The sequence below is a fragment of the Leptonotus elevatus genome, chromosome 10, assembly GCF_054856555.1.
Source record: "Leptonotus elevatus isolate MCC_2025b chromosome 10, RoL_Lele_1.0, whole genome shotgun sequence".
In the NCBI taxonomy this organism is placed as follows: Eukaryota; Metazoa; Chordata; class Actinopteri; order Syngnathiformes; family Syngnathidae; genus Leptonotus; species Leptonotus elevatus.
The window spans coordinates 4,764,488-4,782,709 of NC_141248.1; the positions used below are offsets into that span (position 1 = coordinate 4,764,488).

At 40.7% G+C, this 18,222-nt stretch overlaps 1 protein-coding gene across 2 annotated transcripts; it reads right to left on the minus strand.

Annotated features, from left to right (window-relative positions):
* Positions 1 to 162: 162 nt before the first annotated feature.
* On the minus strand, positions 163 to 18,212 carry ubap2a (ubiquitin associated protein 2a). Of its 2 annotated transcripts, XM_086087599.1 has the most exons (27): positions 18,137 to 18,212; positions 16,531 to 16,668; positions 15,663 to 15,740; positions 14,440 to 14,550; positions 14,145 to 14,307; positions 13,969 to 14,055; positions 13,825 to 13,888; positions 11,946 to 12,043; positions 11,772 to 11,830; positions 11,613 to 11,683; positions 11,260 to 11,434; positions 9,816 to 10,083; positions 9,433 to 9,737; positions 8,683 to 8,909; positions 8,299 to 8,578; positions 8,132 to 8,171; positions 7,877 to 8,054; positions 7,621 to 7,666; positions 5,858 to 6,170; positions 5,687 to 5,778; positions 4,551 to 4,601; positions 4,377 to 4,470; positions 3,878 to 4,291; positions 1,702 to 1,800; positions 1,552 to 1,619; positions 1,080 to 1,271; positions 163 to 985 (listed from the first exon to the last, which is right to left on the minus strand). In XM_086087599.1, the coding sequence occupies exons 2-27, from the start codon at positions 16,624 to 16,626 to the stop codon at positions 890 to 892; spliced, it is 3,765 nt and encodes a 1,254-aa protein (XP_085943725.1). In that variant the 5' UTR covers positions 16,627 to 16,668; positions 18,137 to 18,212; the 3' UTR covers positions 163 to 889. The 2 variants fall into 2 exon arrangements, with proteins under 2 accessions (XP_085943725.1, XP_085943726.1); XM_086087600.1 differs by lacking the exon at positions 11,613 to 11,683 and having other exon boundaries at positions 11,734 to 11,830.
* Positions 18,213 to 18,222: the final 10 nt, after the last annotated feature.

Here is an 18,222-nt window from a genome sequence, read left to right on the forward strand (position 1 = left end):
CTAGACTGAGGGCAGAGGTGAACATTTGTGAGCAGCAGTATGGTTTAACGAAGAACTGGCTGAACTACCTGAGGTAAAAACGTCAATGAGAGGTTGATTTAGTGCTCACCTGTAATAGTGCTTGTGGACAACTGAACAAACCACTATGACCAGAGTCACTCAAACTGTTTACATTTTAATCTGGACGAGGATTAAACCAATGTTAAAATGACATCAAGGCATGACTGGTGACCAGCCAACTAGTAGAAGTTGAGGAATGACAGACAGATGGAGGGAAAACTGCAGGGGGAATTTTTTTTGGAGAAAACTTAAGCTATCAACTCAAGTCACTTCAAATCAGGATTCACAGATGCAGGAGACCAAAATTACAAAAACATTTCTTCTAAAAAACAAAACAAAACAAAAACGGCCTTCGCTATGAAAATGATGCTTATAATCTATGTACATCGTTCTCAGTTCATGAATGCATACAAAAAGGAATCTACATCACGTGATGCTTGTGTTCAAGTATATTCACCAACTTCATGATTTAGCATTCTCATTCCACAATTTTTTTTTAAATAAAATGCCCTTCAAAATAAAATAAAAAACAAAATGCAGAAAACCACATTTCATGTTCTACTAATACATATATACTGTATAAATACATACATAAATATATTTTACATACAACAGACATAAATTTGAAAAGGGGATATACAGAGCAAAGGAGAGGTGGTGGTAGTGTGTTTTAGCTTGTGTTGTAAAATGGTTTGTCCCTCCATTATCTTATCAGTCAGACGTATGAGTGTGCTGCGTGCACGCTCACGCACAACACACACGCGCACAAATGCATACGTCCTGTCACGCGCACACTCACATGCATATACACACACACAGCGTAGCAACTTCAGTTGGCCCAGTAGGGGGAGCTGCCGTAGCTCGACTTATTGACTTGGCTCTTCTGCTGCAGATTGCTGGACTGTCCGCGCTGACCTGGACCGCCCTGAACGTGGCAGCCACGGAGGGACAACATTAGCACACATTAGCACGCAGCCTCGCTGCTGATGTGGACCACGACAGGTGCTACAAGCGTTTACCTGTCCGTCCTGAGCGAGATGGTGGTGCAGCAGCTGTGAGTGCGGTTGCTGGTGAGGCAGGATGTGAAGGAAGGGCGCCGGTGCATAACCTCCGGGGGCTGCGCCAGGATTCAGGGGTCCTGGACCACCAAGCGCCGATGGCAGGCTGAAGGGAGGCGGTGTCCCTGCGTGGAAACCCTGCTTATCAAAAGACTACGGGGCGAGAAGAAACAAAACAAATTAGAGCTGTCAAAATTAATCAACAACTATTTTTATATTTGAGTAATTGTTTGGAGCCTTTTTTTTAATGTCAGAATTTTGACTTTAAAGTCAGAATGCTGAGAATAAAGTCGGAAACCTTTTTTTCCCCCTCTTCACTGGCCCTAATCCTCTTCCGTCAAATTCCACTAATTATTCATGACGAAATTGTTTTGTTGTCATGATCAACCCAGTGAGCGCTAAAGTGGGCCAAATGTAAGCATTTCCACCCCACCTGGGTCTTATTGTAAACACTTCCGCTGATGTCTGGCACACCGGAGTTACTGGATGTCACCGAAACGCCTGCAAGTGCAACCACAAACGGCATCAACACAATCTGCCTCAAGAAGGAGAAGTCATGGTAAGCTCTCGAACCGTGTCCCACCTTTACCAGGCCCGCTAGCAGCAGATTTGGCTTGTGAGGAGGAATTGTAGCCTTTACTATAATCCACTCCAGCTGGTCCTGCTGTCAGCTCCTCGTACCCTGAAAAGGAAAGCGCCAACTATAAAAGGGATGGACAATTTTGAAAATAAATCTAGTTAGTAGTGTTAATTTCGTTAACGAAAACTAAAAAAATAATAATAATTGTCAACACATTTTTCACCGGACGAAAACCCTCATTAATAAACAATAGTTGGGACTAAATCAGTACACTTTTTTGTCGACTAATAAAGACGAGATGAAAATGTAGCTCACTTAAAGACTGGACTCAAATCTATGGACATTTTAGTTCACAAACAAAGATGAGACGAAAATTGTGATTTCGTAAAATCCTGTCTCTGCTAATCGGTCACCAACACACAGTGACACACCCCTTTTCAAATCTACAGCTAGCAGGTGAAACGTAACATTAATCCAACAGCTATAGCGTTCAAACAATGCTACTCCAACCGCTAACTAATGCTAGCTAACTTACTAGCTTGTAACATGGAGTCATAATAGCCACTTGTTGATATACTTTATACTTTTTCCAAGTTATTTGAACAAAAAAAATATGAGAGACATTTTTATGTGAAGTAGTTTTAGATTAGAATGAAATGTTTAATAATATCTGCTGGCAAAAACATTTAAAAGGGTAAAATGATTGACTAAAACTAGCATTGTGCTCAGTCTGATGCAGCCATCTTTTTAATGTTACCGCAACACTGTCCCTTTAATCAACTAGACTAGACTAAAATGTTGACAGTTTGTGCTGACTAAAATTAGATGAATAAAATTACGTTTTCGTGGACTAAAAGACTAAAATGCTTGACTTACAGTCGACTAAAATTTGACTAAATAAAAATGGGATGAGGTGGACTAACTATGATAAAAACTAAAGTGTGATTGAACTTGAACTAAAACTGAGACCAAATTAATGTGGGGTTAATGTGAAAATTGTTCATCCCTAAAGTATTACTATAATGTACGGGTGCCAAACAAAAATTAAGCAGTAGTGGTGAAACAGATAACAAAAGTTACGGTTCGGATCAGATCAAATCACGGATTGGATTGTTTTTCGGAACAGCAAAAAAAAATAAAAAATAAAAAAATAAAAAAAATATATATATATATATATATATATTTATTTATTTTTTAAAGATCAAAAAGATAAATAGTAATTTGTCTTCATTTATAATGGAAAACACTTTTTCCATTTAAAAGAAATTAAAAGTGTCTAATATAGTTGTTAAGGGTTTAGGAACACAACTTTAAAAGCAATATGAGGCAGAAACTATTCTTATTAAATTATTTTATACATGGGTAAAATAACAAGGTATTAATGTCTTAAAGTTGTGTTCCTATAATCTAAACGGCCACGTTTGACATTTTGAGTTGAATGTTTTACTTTTTTAATGGGCAAAAGTGTTTTATAAAATAAAGGAAGACAAAGTTCTATTTATCTTTTTCTTTTCTTTTTTAAATAATAAAAATACCTCAATGTGCAATTTAAGGCGCATTCTCTTCCTTTAAACATAGAGAGTGAATTAGAAAGTAGCTTTAGTCTAGAATATTAAAAAATAATTCAAGTAAGCCAGGTGGTACCAGCTGTCAAACACATTTACAGCGTCCTACCAGCCAGCGTTGGTAATGCTAACAGCTAGCCGCTAGCCCCTTACATCGGAGACTTATCATACAATGACGGCGTAATTAATTAGTGGTTTCTTAGCATCCTTAATTAGCAAGTGAACATGAGTTCAGGATAGCGTTGTGTTGATGATGGTCGCAACTACAATGTCGATCAACTACGATAAAGAAACATCTAAAAGGGAAGTCAAGCTAGCCATCGCGCCACGACGTGGGCCAACTTTAAAGGAAAATGGTACTAAGGCTATTTCCATTGCCGTCAATGTATTACTGTATTTGGTAAACGTTATTTTGAAGTTAGCATTAGCGTGTTACATTAGCTTCCTGGACATGTCAGAATGTGTTGTTTTTTGTGTGTTTTTTTCCACCAACCAATCCGCGGATCGCGCGTGATCGGAACCGTGGGGCCTGATCCGAGCCGACCACGGATCAATGATGATCCGTTGCAACACTACTGAGCAGCCTCAAACAATGACGTGGTGCAGTCACCAACCTGAGCTGAAGGTGTGCTGGCCGTAACCACTGGGCTGCTGTTGCGCCTGCTGCTGGAACGGGCTGGCAGACGGGTTCCCCAGGCCGAGACCCATGCTGTGCTGCTTGGCCGAGGCCGGTCCCCCCGGCGGAACGAACATGGTGGGGCCGTACTGGAAGGCGGCGGCGCTAGGTACGGCGCCGGGCACGCCGGCGTAGTAAGGCAGCCCTGTGTAGCTGTAGCCTGGAGGCAGGAAGGCCTGCTGACTGCTGTGGTGCTGTGGCTGGCCCTGCGGCTGAGGCTGGGCCTGAGGAGGCTGAGGCTGGCTCTGGCTCGGGCCTTGGTTCTGGCCCTGTGGGGGCTGCTGCTGGGCTGACAGGCTTGTGGGCGGTGCTGGAGAGGTGGAGTCATTCCTTCCAAACTTTGTGACTTCACCTGAACCAAGAGAAGTAGCTAATATCAGTATCAAGTATCAACATTTCCAAGCAAGTATTAGCATTTCCAAGCAAAGTGCTCCTACCTGAGTACGGGTTGTTGGCGAGGCTCCCGTCTCTGCTTGACAGAGTGGCAGTGGGGCCAGGGAATGTGATTCCATAGTAATCCTGCAGGGAGGGCTGAGGGCACAAGACAAGATTGGGACCGGGTCCAAACAAACAACTCAAGTCCAATGGAGTGATGATGATTTAAGGCTCACCATTGGTAGTCTGGACTGGAGCATATGGAGATCCTCATAGCCGTAAATCTGCTGTGAAACAAGCGTGCATTTAATATCAGATTTTTGCTGCTTATAGTGTACAAGAGAAGTAAAATGACATCAATATCTCAGAATATAATGAACATCCACCCACTATCAGTGAAAATGTGAGATACAAAAAACTCTCTAATAGTTACCCCTGTAACACACTTCAAACATACATTTTTTTTTAAAACACATTGTCAGCATATGTAAACAAACAATAATTGCAAGTATAAAACATTAGTGTACTTAATGTAGTGTATATGTGTTGGATTTTACGAGGGCGGGCACAAATATTTAAATCAAAGCAAAATGGAGTGTAAATCACACGTAATGTACTTTTTAAAATTATACTGGTACTTTTTTTTTTAAGTTGTGAGCCATTGCTTGGTTGATTTTTTTGCTTTGTGCCACAAGTCAAAATGTATTGAAAAAGTTAGGGAGGAGATAGGGCGAACCACAGTGGCCAATGCAATTTTAGCAGATTGTTGAACAAGGCAAACACAAATGAAAACACTTGCAAGAAGCATGGAGATGATGCTAACACAGCTGAAGACAAGTTCAATTCAAGGCCTTTTAATTACATTCGAAATGAACTCATTCACTGCCAGCCCAGTTAAAATGAATTTTTGACGTCTAGCCGTCAATAGCACTGAATGAGTCAAATTTAAGGCCAACTTTCCCAATGTCCAATGTTGTCCAAAATTGTTCAGGTCCCTAAATGACGTGCAGTGCATCTACTCTTAAGAAACCGGAATCAAACCACATTACGGTTTTGTTGGTTCTGCTCGCGTGATTACGTGATGTTACCCTGATAGTCATTCGGTAAATTCATTTTGAGATTTAAGACTCATTAAAATCCTACATATCTTGTTTTAACATTTTTAAGAGTTTTGAAAGATTGCATTAGAATATAGCTAAGTTTCCATTTTTGTAATAACTACCATTGATTCACCCGTTCTCTGCAGTTCAGAGGCTGCATCAAAGCCTTCTGTATGCGCTAGCATAAAAAACGTATAAATGCGTCTTTGGGACAATTAAAAAGTTTAAAATAGAATGTATACGAGTTAAAAAGACTGTACATTGACACTTACTGGGTATGCTGGAAGCAGTCCACCTGGACCCATGATATACTGGTTGGGCAGCAGAGGAGGAACTCCTTGGGACAGGTTCGGTGGGGCTTTGCCTATCAACACAACGACAACATACATTACACAAACAACTATGACCAACACACATTTGTCTCTCCTTTCTTATGTGTGTACCAGTGGAGGAGGAGAGCAGGGGTGCGGTCCTTGGTCCAGAGAGGTTGGATGTTCCAGTAGCTCCATTGGAGCAGAGTCCCAGCGTCGTGCTGGTGGCAGCAGAGTGCAGTCCGCTCGTGCCGGCGATACCGCCGACGCTGCTGCTCATGTTGTTGGCCATGCTGGACATGCTAACCAGGTGGCTGATGCCGCCGCCGCTACTGTTGCTGCTGTTGTGGGCTGAGTGGAGCGCCGAAGGTGGAGGGTGCGATAACGTGTAGGAGGCAGAGGAGGGAGCGAGAGAGCTCACGCTGCTGCAGTCAACGCTTGTGTACTGAGGAGCGACACAAAGTTGATTTGCCGACATACAGGAAGTTTGTTGGTGTCCATATCTAATTGTTTTCTCAGTCATTGTGAGCCAATACAAGCAAAAAAAAAAGTCATCAACTATTTGCTAGGGATAGACTGATTATCAGCTGGGCCGATTATTGGCGTAGATATTCAGCATTTTGAAGCATATTGGCATCAGCCATTTTGAAGAATCATACGGATGATAATGGATCCATTTAAAAAAAGGTTTTAACTTCAGGGAACTATTTAACGGGTATTTATATTTTCAGAGATGCTGCTGACCCAGGGAACTCTCTTCACCTTCAGTTTTTGTTTGAAATTAAAACTAGGATAAATACAATTTTAATACTTGAATTTCTTTTTGAAATTTTGGACAACTTTATTTACTGTAGAAAACAATAGGGAGCTACTTACTTAAGTTTTTTTTGTAACTTTTGAAGATTTGAAGACATGCTACTACTGTCCCTGGGAGATCCCTGAACTTTTTTGTTAGATTTTCAAAACAAAGATTTATTGACAAAGACATTTTTTTTAACCTCCAATATTTTACGAACCTTAAAAGTTGTTTAAAAAACATATTCTTAAAATAAAAATTAATAAAAAATTAAGCTGGAGTTTTTATTTTTTTCAAATTTTGATGCTAATATTTTCCCTTTTAGTGAAAATGAATATCAGCTCTCGGCGTCCTTAACTACTAATAATCGGTAACGGCCCTGACAAAACCATATCGGCCTATCTCTACTATTTGCCTTGTCCCCGTTACGTAGCCATTTAAAAAAAAAAAACTACTTGTAAAAAAAAAATATATACAATTTTAAATTCAGTGGCTCTTACATATTTCTGTTTTTCTGTATGCAGCCTTCAGAGAATATACGTTTCAAAACCCCTGATCTAAAGTATACTGAAATAGTGATCATCTCATTTTAATTTAATTTGGTCCTTCAATTATTATTCTGTTGGCCACACATGCATATACAGGTTAATTATACTTTCTGCCATCTAGCGGAAGAGCATTTAATTGTTCTTTCTGTCCCTACATGTCCTTGGCATAGATTACAGATATAAAGAGCCGTTATTTGCAGTGATTTAAGACCAATGAATTTAAACTGGATTTCTCACAGTGGTTGCGAATATCTGACTTAACTATAAGTAGTACAAAAGTATAAGTAAAGTATAAAACTACAGTATAAATATATCCTTGTACAAGGAGTCTGACGTATCCCAAATTTGCAAATTGTCACTAGCCTATGCTAATACAGCAGTAGAGTCATAATTACAGTGGATGGATGCAAATGAAATAATTTACTGTACGGGGGGATTTTAGTTTACAGTGGAGGTTCACTCTAAACTTCTACACAATTACAGTAAATATCATAATAACACAAAACATTAGCATGAAAAATAAAATCAGATGCTACTAAAAACGTACTTACAGTGAGAGAACTGGAGCCAAGAGCTGAGGAATGACTGTTGACATGGCTGTAGACACAAAACAAGAAGAGAATGATTTAAAACAGTCATGTTGCTCACACATTTTGCATTCATCCTTTTAACAAAGACATAAAGAAAAAGTGATCACAGCCCATTTAAGTTTGCCAATAAGTATGATCATTTGCAGCTTGAAATGTAGGGTTTAGGGCCTGTTTGTGGCAGAGCCATAGCGGGTCTTGGTACGTGTGAGCGTGTCACCTGTTGAGAGCGTTGAGCTGGCCGGCTGAGTGAAGGTCCTGCGTCAGGCTGGAGAGCGTGCTGGAGCTCTGTGCAGGCAACGTGGAGGGGACTAAATGGGAGGAGGGCGGGGGAGCGCAGTTGGTGTTGGCGTTAAGAGACGGAGAGTCAGGCTTTGGTGTGGAGGATGCTGAGGAAACTGAGCAGAGTATATATAAAAGAAACTGACTGTATGTACTCATGTAACTATTAATAGATTTGTGCATGGTAACCTACTGTCTAAAGCTGCAGAGGTTCTTACGCCATTCAGACCATTCTAGGATAGAGGAAAAAAAACATTGTAAAAGTATTTCAACACAAACAAGGATACTTTTAACAGAAAAGTTTGCAATATAGCAGGACCTAATGTACTAACTAAATCGAATAGATGCAATGAAACTTACCATAACTGGTCCAGGGGTTTCTTTGCTCTGGGAGAAGGCCAGTCGCGCTTGAGGGGGCAAGGACCCATCATAGCTTCCTCCCACTGTGGAGAAGGGGGACACGGAACAGGACGAGATGGTACATGTGGTCAGCGACGACGAGGGGGGAGTGCTGGAGCTGGCGGGCCCTAGTGAAGAGGACGTGAGACTGGGCAGCGCCGCCGAGGACGAGTGATACACTGGCTCGGATGACGACAGGGGCAGAGGGAGGTCCACGGAGAGGGGACTTCCCAATGACTCACTATAAGACAAGGAGGATTTTTTTTAGATAATATAATGCCAGTAAAAAATATGAAGTCATAACTTGGTTAGATGTGATTTTAAAACAAAGATATACAATGGTACCCGAGTGGTTTGGAGTACATGCTTGTCTGACTCTGACTCCCTAGTCCTGATGCGGGCCCAACTGGGCCAGAGGCCGGAATGGATTCCCTGGATGCCGCACTGACAGCGCTGTCCACAACTCCAAACTCTGGCAAAGCAGACTCAGAGCCAAAGTCTAGTGCGCCAAACTGAAGGTTTAGACCAGGGACATCAGTAGAGCCTGGCATTTCTACTGCTGTGGAGGGGATCTGTTACAAAATAAGTTTGCGCAAACAATTAAACACTCATAAATCAAGATTTATGTACGGAAGAGGATTAGGGCCAGTGACGAGAAAAAAAAGGTTAGCAGGATTCTGACTTTATTCTCAGAATTCTGACTTTCCTCCACAATTCATAGTTCTTCGTCACAGAGTCAGAATTCTCACTTTAAAATCAGAATTAAGACATTATGAATTATGAGATTAAAGTGAGAATTTTGAGATTCAATTCAGAATTGTCACTTTAAAGTCAGAATTCCGAGATTAAAGTCAGAACTCTCATTTGAGCAGATGTCATCTACATCTCACTTTAACGTGAGAATTCTGGGAATAAAGTCAGAATCCTGATTTTAACATGAGAATTCTGAGATTACAGTCAGAATCAAAGTCAGAATTCTGAGAATAAAGTGAGAATCCAGCCAACCCTTTTTTTCCCTCTTTACTGGCCCTAATCATTTTCCGTATGTATGCGTTTGTTTGTCCCACGGTGACAAAAAGTAGCCAACAACTTTACCTTTGAAGTCGGAGGTATCCTTCGTTTTTGACTTTTCAATTGTGCCCGCTGCTGTTGTGGTGTCCCGCACCCCTGAGCATCCAGCCCAGCGCTGGAGGCCGGATGTTTGGGACCAGCCGCCGCCATCGCCGGGCCTGCCTGCGCCGACGTGCTGCTGTGCTGGGGAGCAGAGGACACGGACGCAGGGGCCGCTTGTTGTTGGGATGGTGGACTTGGCTGACGTGCCAGTGGCAAGGCGGGACCAGTGTGTCTCTGAATGAGCTGACTCAGCACAAGTGAAGGCTCTGGCTGAAGGCCAAACTCACCTACGGATGTATTCAAAGACACAATGAGGCACACTTGTACATTTGTGCTCAACGGAAGGCTTTGGCAAGAATACTTACGGCTGAACTGTGAGGACAGTGTGGTGGCGTTCGATTCTGGCGCCTTCATGTCCCAACTGGACGAAGAGGGTGGAGGTACAGGTGCTCCCAAGCTTGGCAGGCGGCCTATTGAAGGATTGCCTTGAGTGCTGGCAGGATGTGCCACCTGGGACGACGGCAAAGGACCCAAGCCAGGACCCTTAAGCTGTTCCAGTATCTGAGCTCCCGCACTGGGTGGAGGCCTCTTGGCTTGGCCCAGGTCACCAAAACCAGCTCCGAGAACTGACGACTAGCACAGGTGAAAATAGCAAGTGTCAGTCTTCTTTGTTTTATGATGGCGTGTGTGTTATATGATGGTTTAAACATGAAGAAGCAGTAACAACTAGGGATGGACCATTAATCGAATATCGCGACTTCATTTGATCTTTAAAACGTAATAATGGAAGAAAAACGATTAATGTGCGGAACGGTGCGGTGTTAACAAGTTCCCTACGTTGTGAAAGTACCCTGATGTTGTTTGTCGCAAGCCCGGAGAGATTCAGTGTGATTCTGCTGTTCCTAAAGCGTCCTTTAAGCTATTTCATGACACCCCAGTTGTAAAACTTAACACACGACAAGAAGAATTACATCCACTGTATATTTAAGTACAAAACATGCTTCAATTTTAAAACATCGCTAATCTAGCACTAATGCTAATGGTGGAACCCATTTAAATGCTAACGAAAAATTTGCATCAACTTCGAGAGTGTTATGCCTTCAAATAAGGAATATGCACACACAAATGCTATGGAAACATACCCACGGGGAAGATAACACTACTCAAAAGGCACATATTTTTCCTAATATGTGAAAAACTAGTTATTTCAATAGAATTCAATCGCAAATTTCTTCTGTTCCATGTACACCATGGATGCATAGCACCACACTGCCCCTTAGAGGCCAAAATGTGCAGTAACACCCAGTATTTGTTTTCAATTGCTATTTTAGTATATATTCTTATTTTACTTTCTTTCTAATTTAATTTCCCTAATAAGTCATACTAAAAGCTGAATTTTCAAGGATTCTAGAAAATTTACTTTCCTCAAAATTCAAGGATACACATAAGTTTTTTTTGGTGTGTCATACCAACACACATTTCCACATGACATAGCACAAAATACAAACCCTGAGGCTAATGTAATGCTTAAGTTTGAAAATGAATGAAAATGCAATAGGCTTAAAAGGGCATGATAGTTACAAGGTTATTTTAAACTTGACAAAAACAATAGTGTTCAAGAAAAAAGTATTCAACGTGAATGGACGACTGGGCGTAAGGATATGACCATAGTTTTGACATTTTAAAATCAATGAATAATCGTTTTACTAATCATGATTTCAATCTTAATTAAAATAATTGTGATTATTATTTTTCCATAAATGTCCAGCCCTAGTAACAACTAAAGAAGAGTTGCGTTTGTTTTTTTACCAGTGCAGCATGAGCATAGCTAGTGCCACCGGTGGTGCTGCGGCTCGGGGGAGGCTGATGTTGCTGCTGTGCTGGCTGGTGGTGGTGAGAGTTGGTGAAGACCAGACTCTGCGAGGAGGAAGGTGCTTCTCTTCCACCGGCCACAGGCTTCTGCAGCAGAGAGGCTAGGTCCAGACTGCAAAATGACAGTCAGGTTAAAAATGTTGGAATATGTTTAATCCATTTTATAAACTGCCTAGCAGGTGAACTAGAAACAATCCCAGATGACTTTAGGCAAGAGGCGGGTTACATATGTTTTTGGACTGTGCTAAATTCCCATTGTAATTCATTTAACATGTCAGTTATTCATTCACCTTTGGCCAGAAGTGATGTGATTCTCAGCAGGAGGTGCGCATGAGGAAGTGAACACTTTGGTCTCTGAAAGCTACCCGTAAAACAAAAGAAACAATATGAAGTAAATACCAGTCATTTTACCTTACAGACTTTTCGTGAAGCTTTTTGTGCGGACTCACACTAACATCCTCACTCCAGTCCTCGGGTCCATAGTCTTCAACCGGGTTTTTCCAGTTAGCTAAAGTTAACATGTCAGAGACGAATGAGGTGAAAGATATTGAGTGCACTTGAGCAGATGTCATCTGCATCAAACAGTCCACGATGAAGACTGTGGCTATACACTCAACACTAACCCATTTCATCTGTGTTGTTGTTAGCCGCAGTGTCCCAAGCCTCACTCTGTGTGGTCCCTGTCCCCGCCTCTGAGGTATAGTCTGCAGGATTGAAGGTTCTAGGAAATAATAAAGCAGTGAAGAATGTTAGATTTTGTGTTTAAAGTTATGTTCACATTGCAGGCAAATACAACCTTAATTGGATCGTTGTTGTTTTTTGCTTATATATGACTTGTATCTGATTTTTTATGACAAAGACAGGAGGCGGAGCTGGAGGTGGCAGAGATGAAGATGCTGAGGTTCTCTTTGGGAGTGACCAGGATGGATAGAATCAGGAATGAGTACATCAGAGGGACAGCACATGTTAGAGGCTTTGGAGATCAAGTCAGAGAGGCCAGACTGAGATGGTTTGGACATGTCCAGAGGAGAGCTAGTCAGTATATTGGCAGAAGGATGCTGAGTTTCCAAATGCCAGGCAGAAGGTCTAGAGCAGGGGTGCTCAAGTTCGGTCCTCGAGAGCTCCTATCCAGCCTGTTTTCCATGTTTCTTTCCACTAACACACCTGATTCATAATCAGGATTGTTATCAAGCTTCTGCAAAGCTTGCTGATTAGCTGATCATCAGATTCAGCTGTGCTGCAGGAGGGAAACATAGAAAACAGGCTGGATAGGGGCTCTCGAGGACCGAACTTGAGCACCCCTGGTCTAGAGGAAGACCAAAGAGGAGGTTTATGGATGTAGTTAAAGAGGACATGAAGGAAATTGGTGTGAGACCAGAGGATGCAGAGGACAGGGTTAGATGGAGGCAACTGATTCGCTGTGGCGACTCCTGAAGGGAAAAGTCGAAAGGACAAAAAGAAGAAGATCTGAACAAATCAATTCCGATTTTTTCAAATCCGACCTGTGTGACTTTCATATGCGGTCCTTGATTGGAAATGCATCCGATTTTTTGTAATGTGACCTCAGTCAGAACGCACAGGTCGCATATATCAGACCTACACGTCATCAAAAGCCCAATTGTTTCGAGTAACAGTGTTGACTTTATATTTTACTTTAATTTAATCCCACTTGAAACATAAACGCATAAAGTATACATTTGTGGTGATAGTAGGAATTATTCAGCCCCACAGACAGTTCATTTATTATGCACGGCAAATATGTAATGTCATCTTTAGTAAACGTCTCCATGAAATGAGGACTCAGGAGATACAATTTCTACATTCTCCCACATCGCTCCTCTGTAGATATGAGATGATGAAAGGATACTTCCTATATTTACTTCCGTAAACACTACGTTGTGAGTGACGTCGTGTCTTCTGCAAATGCGGGTCACTATGGGGACGCATTTGGTTCACATACTGGACAGACTGAGGTCGCAATTAATATGTAACGTGAACGATTACACACACAAAATCTGATTTCACTAAAAAATACAAATTGAGCATTAAGATCTGCAATATGAACATAGCCAAAAAGCGTCTTGTTATTAATGAAATAGGATTTGATAGATTAAGGCCCAATACAGCGCAGCGGGAAAGTACTCACAGCTCTTCACTATTTCCACATTTTGTTATGATCCAGCCTTTTTTTTTTTTATATAAATACCGGTATCTTCCCCCCTCAAAATTCTACACACAACACCCCACATGATTTCTGAATTTGTTTGCATATGTATTTAAATTGGCAAAAAGCCAAAATTAATAAATAAAACTTGTTTTTGTTTTTTCTGCGTATGCAGAACTTTGAGAAAAAAATGTTTTAATCAATTTTGAGACAGACCTGTAACTACAAAATGTGCATCAAGTGAATCACTGTGAAAACTTTAAATTAGCGGCATTACTTCACTCAAAGTAAAATGATACCAATTTAAAATTTCCAATACGGAGTTCGTGTCAACATACCCCATGCCTTGAGCTGAGAACCTGCTTGCTGCTGGTCCTCTACCTCTGCCTCGACCACCAGACCCTGCGTAAACATCACCCAAACAATTGCAACACCCACGAACGTGCTAGTATAAAGTAATTTTTAAAAAATCCCCATTTTACCTCGACCACCTTTTGCCCTCCTTCCTCGATCAGAGCCTCTGTCCACGGGTGTCACCTCCACGCCATTTTCCGCTGGACGAACAGCACCTGATACAAAGACGCATGGATACAGACGTTATACTAATGCCACATCGGTGACAGTCGTGCGACATTGAAAATGTATCAAAATGGAATACCCTGTCGGTTTCGATTGCCCCCTTTGCCCTTGCGGTTTGATGCCGCACGGCCCTTGCTCGCCTCCCTCTCTCCTTTCTTCTCCCGGTTCTCCTTGTTCTCCTTGCTTTCTGAAGGACCCTCCTTCACCAGCGGCTTCTTCTTCCCTACTGTCTCCCATGAGGTCTTAACACAAAGCGTAAGCAAAAGTCTCAAGCTGCCATGTAGGAATTAAGTGCAGGGGAATAACAGATGACTTTTCCATGATGCATTCCTTCATTTAATCAAACGATTGAAAAATTTGGAAAATCAGCATACCATATCCGAGGTGCTTTCCAGGAGGAAGTTGATGGCTCTGCTAACATCCTCATTGCAGTCATGAAGCGCGACCATAGATTCATCCTGGTTCTTGCCAGTAACTTCCATCAACTGAAGGAAATACCAAGCAGATTAAAAAAAAAAGTGGTAAAATGTGTTGAAAGAAAGTCAGTGTTGTTTTTTTCCTATCAGAGTCAGTTCAGCATTTACCCAAACTGATGTCAAGCCAATTATCAAATTAATATTATTTGAACACAACTTGCTGGTTTGAACTTCTGTCATTAACTAACATCTCAAAAAGTCGCCAAGATTATGTTTGAAATTTCTTGGCAACAAGAATAACAGATTTTGACCTTCAAAATTGTTTGCGAACATCTAGTGAAAGTTTTTGTGACCGTCTGCAACCTTTAACGAACCCTGACGAAAAACAAACATCCGCTACGTTCGCAAACAGTTCAAGTCTACACCGCTCCGTGACATACTACCTTCAGAGTGGCAAGTGGGAATGGGTTTCTATTAGGGGTGTCAGGCGATTAATTTTTTTAAATAGTTCTTAATCGCATGACTTTAATAGTTAACTCACAATTAATCGCACATTTTATATCTGTTCTAAATGTACATTAATATGTACAAAAAAAAAAAAATCTTAGTTTTCATACTCTTGTTAACATAAAAGTGGAAAAAATGCTAAACTAATAGTAATATGGCTGCATCTTTTAGTCATCGATACAGTAATTTCATAATAAGTCATAAAATTTAGTTAAAATTAAAAAGATGTACTGTACTGTAAAATAAACGAGTGTGATATTAATTTGTGTTAAGGTATTTTTTCTGCCACTAGATGGCATAACTGCATTTGTAAGACGTTGTTGACAGCTTAGTGCATTTTTCTTTTCATATTAAGATCTTTAAAATGAAGTAACTTGTGAAATTCTGCACATTTTTAAATTTGTAAAATACAACTTGACTCCAGTCTCTACAAACATATGCATTATTATTAAATTTATTACTGCTAAATTTTGAGGTGGACGTGTTTGCTGCGTTGCGACTGGAATTCCTCCATTACAAACTTTCCAAGTAAGCGGCGGTCATTAATCGTGCGTAAAAAAAAATAGTGGCGTTAAAGAACCTTTAAATTAACTAAAAATTAACACACTAATTTTGACACCCCTAATTTTCCTACCAGATTATTATGTAAACCCTCAATGACCAAATTTTTGTACCTGATTAACTTTGTCTTCAAAGTCAGCATAATTCTTGTCATAGATCATCTGGGCAAGCCGAATTTGCTCAGCAGTAGCCTACAACACAAAAACATTAATGAGTTGACACAACAACATTTCTCCCAAAAAAATATAGAATTATTCAAATCTGATCCCAGTAGATGTGTGCAAAATTAAACAAAATAGCGTTGCAGGTAAAATAAATAAATAGCACTCGAGCTAACATTTTCAATGTTTTGAGCAGTGACGAGAAATGTAATCAATTATTACCAACATAGTTTTGAGGAGTTGACAACTAATAATTAACTCGCCAGTGGGCTATGGAAACTATTAGACTATTTGTACTTTACATGAAGGGGGCCAATGAAATACCAAACAAACAGGAACCAGTTACAAGAAAACCTGATGTCACTCTTTTTGATAGATAAAGAGTTTCCAAACAGGTGTTCAATCCCCTTATAGAATATGAGGATCACACTTCTCACTTGCTTAGACAGAGCTTTCAATTAAAAATTTTTGTAGAATATTTAAAACAAGCAAATGAGGAAAAGGTTGACAAAAGGGGTCCTCTGTTCTAACTTGTGGCTAAGGCAAGCTGACAGTTCCAAAGTAAAAACGGCTAGAAAAACATTTATACATATAAATGCCACTTCCTTTATCTTAACCTTAGCCTTGGTACTCACCACAGTAAAGTTAATAAACACCCACGACCAGTAGATGTGGAAATATATTTTTCAAATTAAGTTCTCATGTGCGCAACGTGGATTTGTTGGCAAGAGTATTTGGGTCACTGATGTTTTGTTTGATAATGTCTGCAGCTGTGAGGTGCGTGTGTGGTCTTCCAACATTTGTGTCTGCGGACTCTCACCTGTATCTGTTTCTGCGGTTGAGGTGTGTGGATGGCAGCAGGCGGCACTTTTTCACGAGGGCCCCGGGCCTTTTCGCTGCCCTGCGAGCTCATCATATACAGTATATACAAAACTCTGTATGTACAAAATAGAAAAACCTGCCAAGAAACAAAGTAAACTCACAAATATGTTCACACACGCTTCTCCAGCATAACTTTAGAGTGATGTATTAACTCAAATTGCTGTGTGTGTTATTTGACATAATAATAGGTGTGGGGCACAGTCTGGTGATGCAACCGAATTGCTGAATATCTAGGTCAAGGAGGGAGAGTGACCTAAACAACAGAGTGCATGTGTGTCTGCAGTAGGAAATAGTGTAGGGGCAATATGTACACAATGCCACATTGACAAAGTTATTTAGACGCATATGACAAATGAGTATGTGACAAATGAACAGTTGATAGATGCCAGCAGATACTTCTTCAATACTAACAGAATATAAAACTGTGCAAATACGCATGATGTGAACACGAAGTAAACATTAAAAACATCCATCGTTGCCTAAATAAAAAGAAAGATATGTCCACTGACAGTTGCTTATTGAGAGAACAATAGCAGTGCAGTTGACATCGACCGAGTGACGTCATCAAACACGCTGACACCATTGGCTGCTGAACTGAACAAAGCTAATGGCAAAGAGCTGGCTCGATTTAAATGGGAAAGATTTCAGTACTGAGACAAAACCGTGTTCTCAACAAAAACATTCCAGCAGCGATCACTTTCTTTTACTAACCAAATCAAAATCAGGGATTTTATTTTCTTGTCTTGATCCTTACAATTAAGTCCATTCATTGAAAAAGGTTCGGTTTTACTGACGTAGCCGCACGTAAATGGTACGTGTATTACAAAAATAGTTACATTTAAGCGTGACATTGAAGCGAATATACACACGAAACTACAACATTTCTCAGAATAGCTCCACAGAGCAAATGTTTAAGTAAAGCTAACATCAGCCAAATTGGATGACTTATTTACAATCCCTGTTTGTTTTTATGAAATGTCATTACACTTTTCAATGGCAAATCATGTCGTCGTAGTGTCCCGGTTAAATAAAAATGACAAACTTAATGCTTATGATACCAGCGGCCTCTTTGTCCTCGCCAGCGCGTACTTAGGCAGGCTAGCTAACATGCTAACGCCGAGCGAGTCTTGGAGGCAGCTGGGGTGAAGCTAACGTTAGCAAATGATGCTACCTAAATCTGGTCCGAGTTGGTAACAATCTATCTTTTAATCAGCTCATTTATGTCTCGGCCGTATCTTCAGACATCATTTTTACAAAGGCCAATTTCACAAGCATCTCAAATAAGACCACAAACAAAAAGGCAAAGTGTATCGAATTAAAACGAAGAAGGCCTTTCAGCGAAACACAATCCCATCACGACATTGCTCGCTGGGAAACCAAGACAACAGAAAAATTGCGAAAGACACCGCTCGCAGTCCTGTGGAAGGAAAAGCCCCAAGATAAGGGACAGAGTACGTACGCCGGGTACACTTTAGGAAAAAATAGAACGCGTGGAGAATTGGGCGAATAATAAGCGAAAACATGATAAAAAATCGTGTTATTACCTGCTAACACGCTTCACTCAGCCAGCAGCAGACAAGGTGGTCACGTGATTAAGGCTACCGCGGTGGATGCTCCTGCAATGTCCACT

Excerpts from the sequence above, each read along its gene's own strand:
- ubap2a (XM_086087599.1), bottom strand. The coding sequence starts at position 16,626 with ATGATGAGCTCGCAGGGCAGCGAAAAGGCCCGGGGCCCTCGTGAAAAA. Across the intron at positions 13,889-13,968 it reads GAGGGCAAAAGGTGGTCGAG|GGTCTGGTGGTCGAGGCAGA; the intron begins GTAAAATGGGGA and ends ATGTTTACGCAG. Across the intron at positions 10,084-11,259 it reads GCTATGCTCATGCTGCACTG|TCGTCAGTTCTCGGAGCTGG; the intron begins GTAAAAAAACAA and ends CACCTGTGCTAG.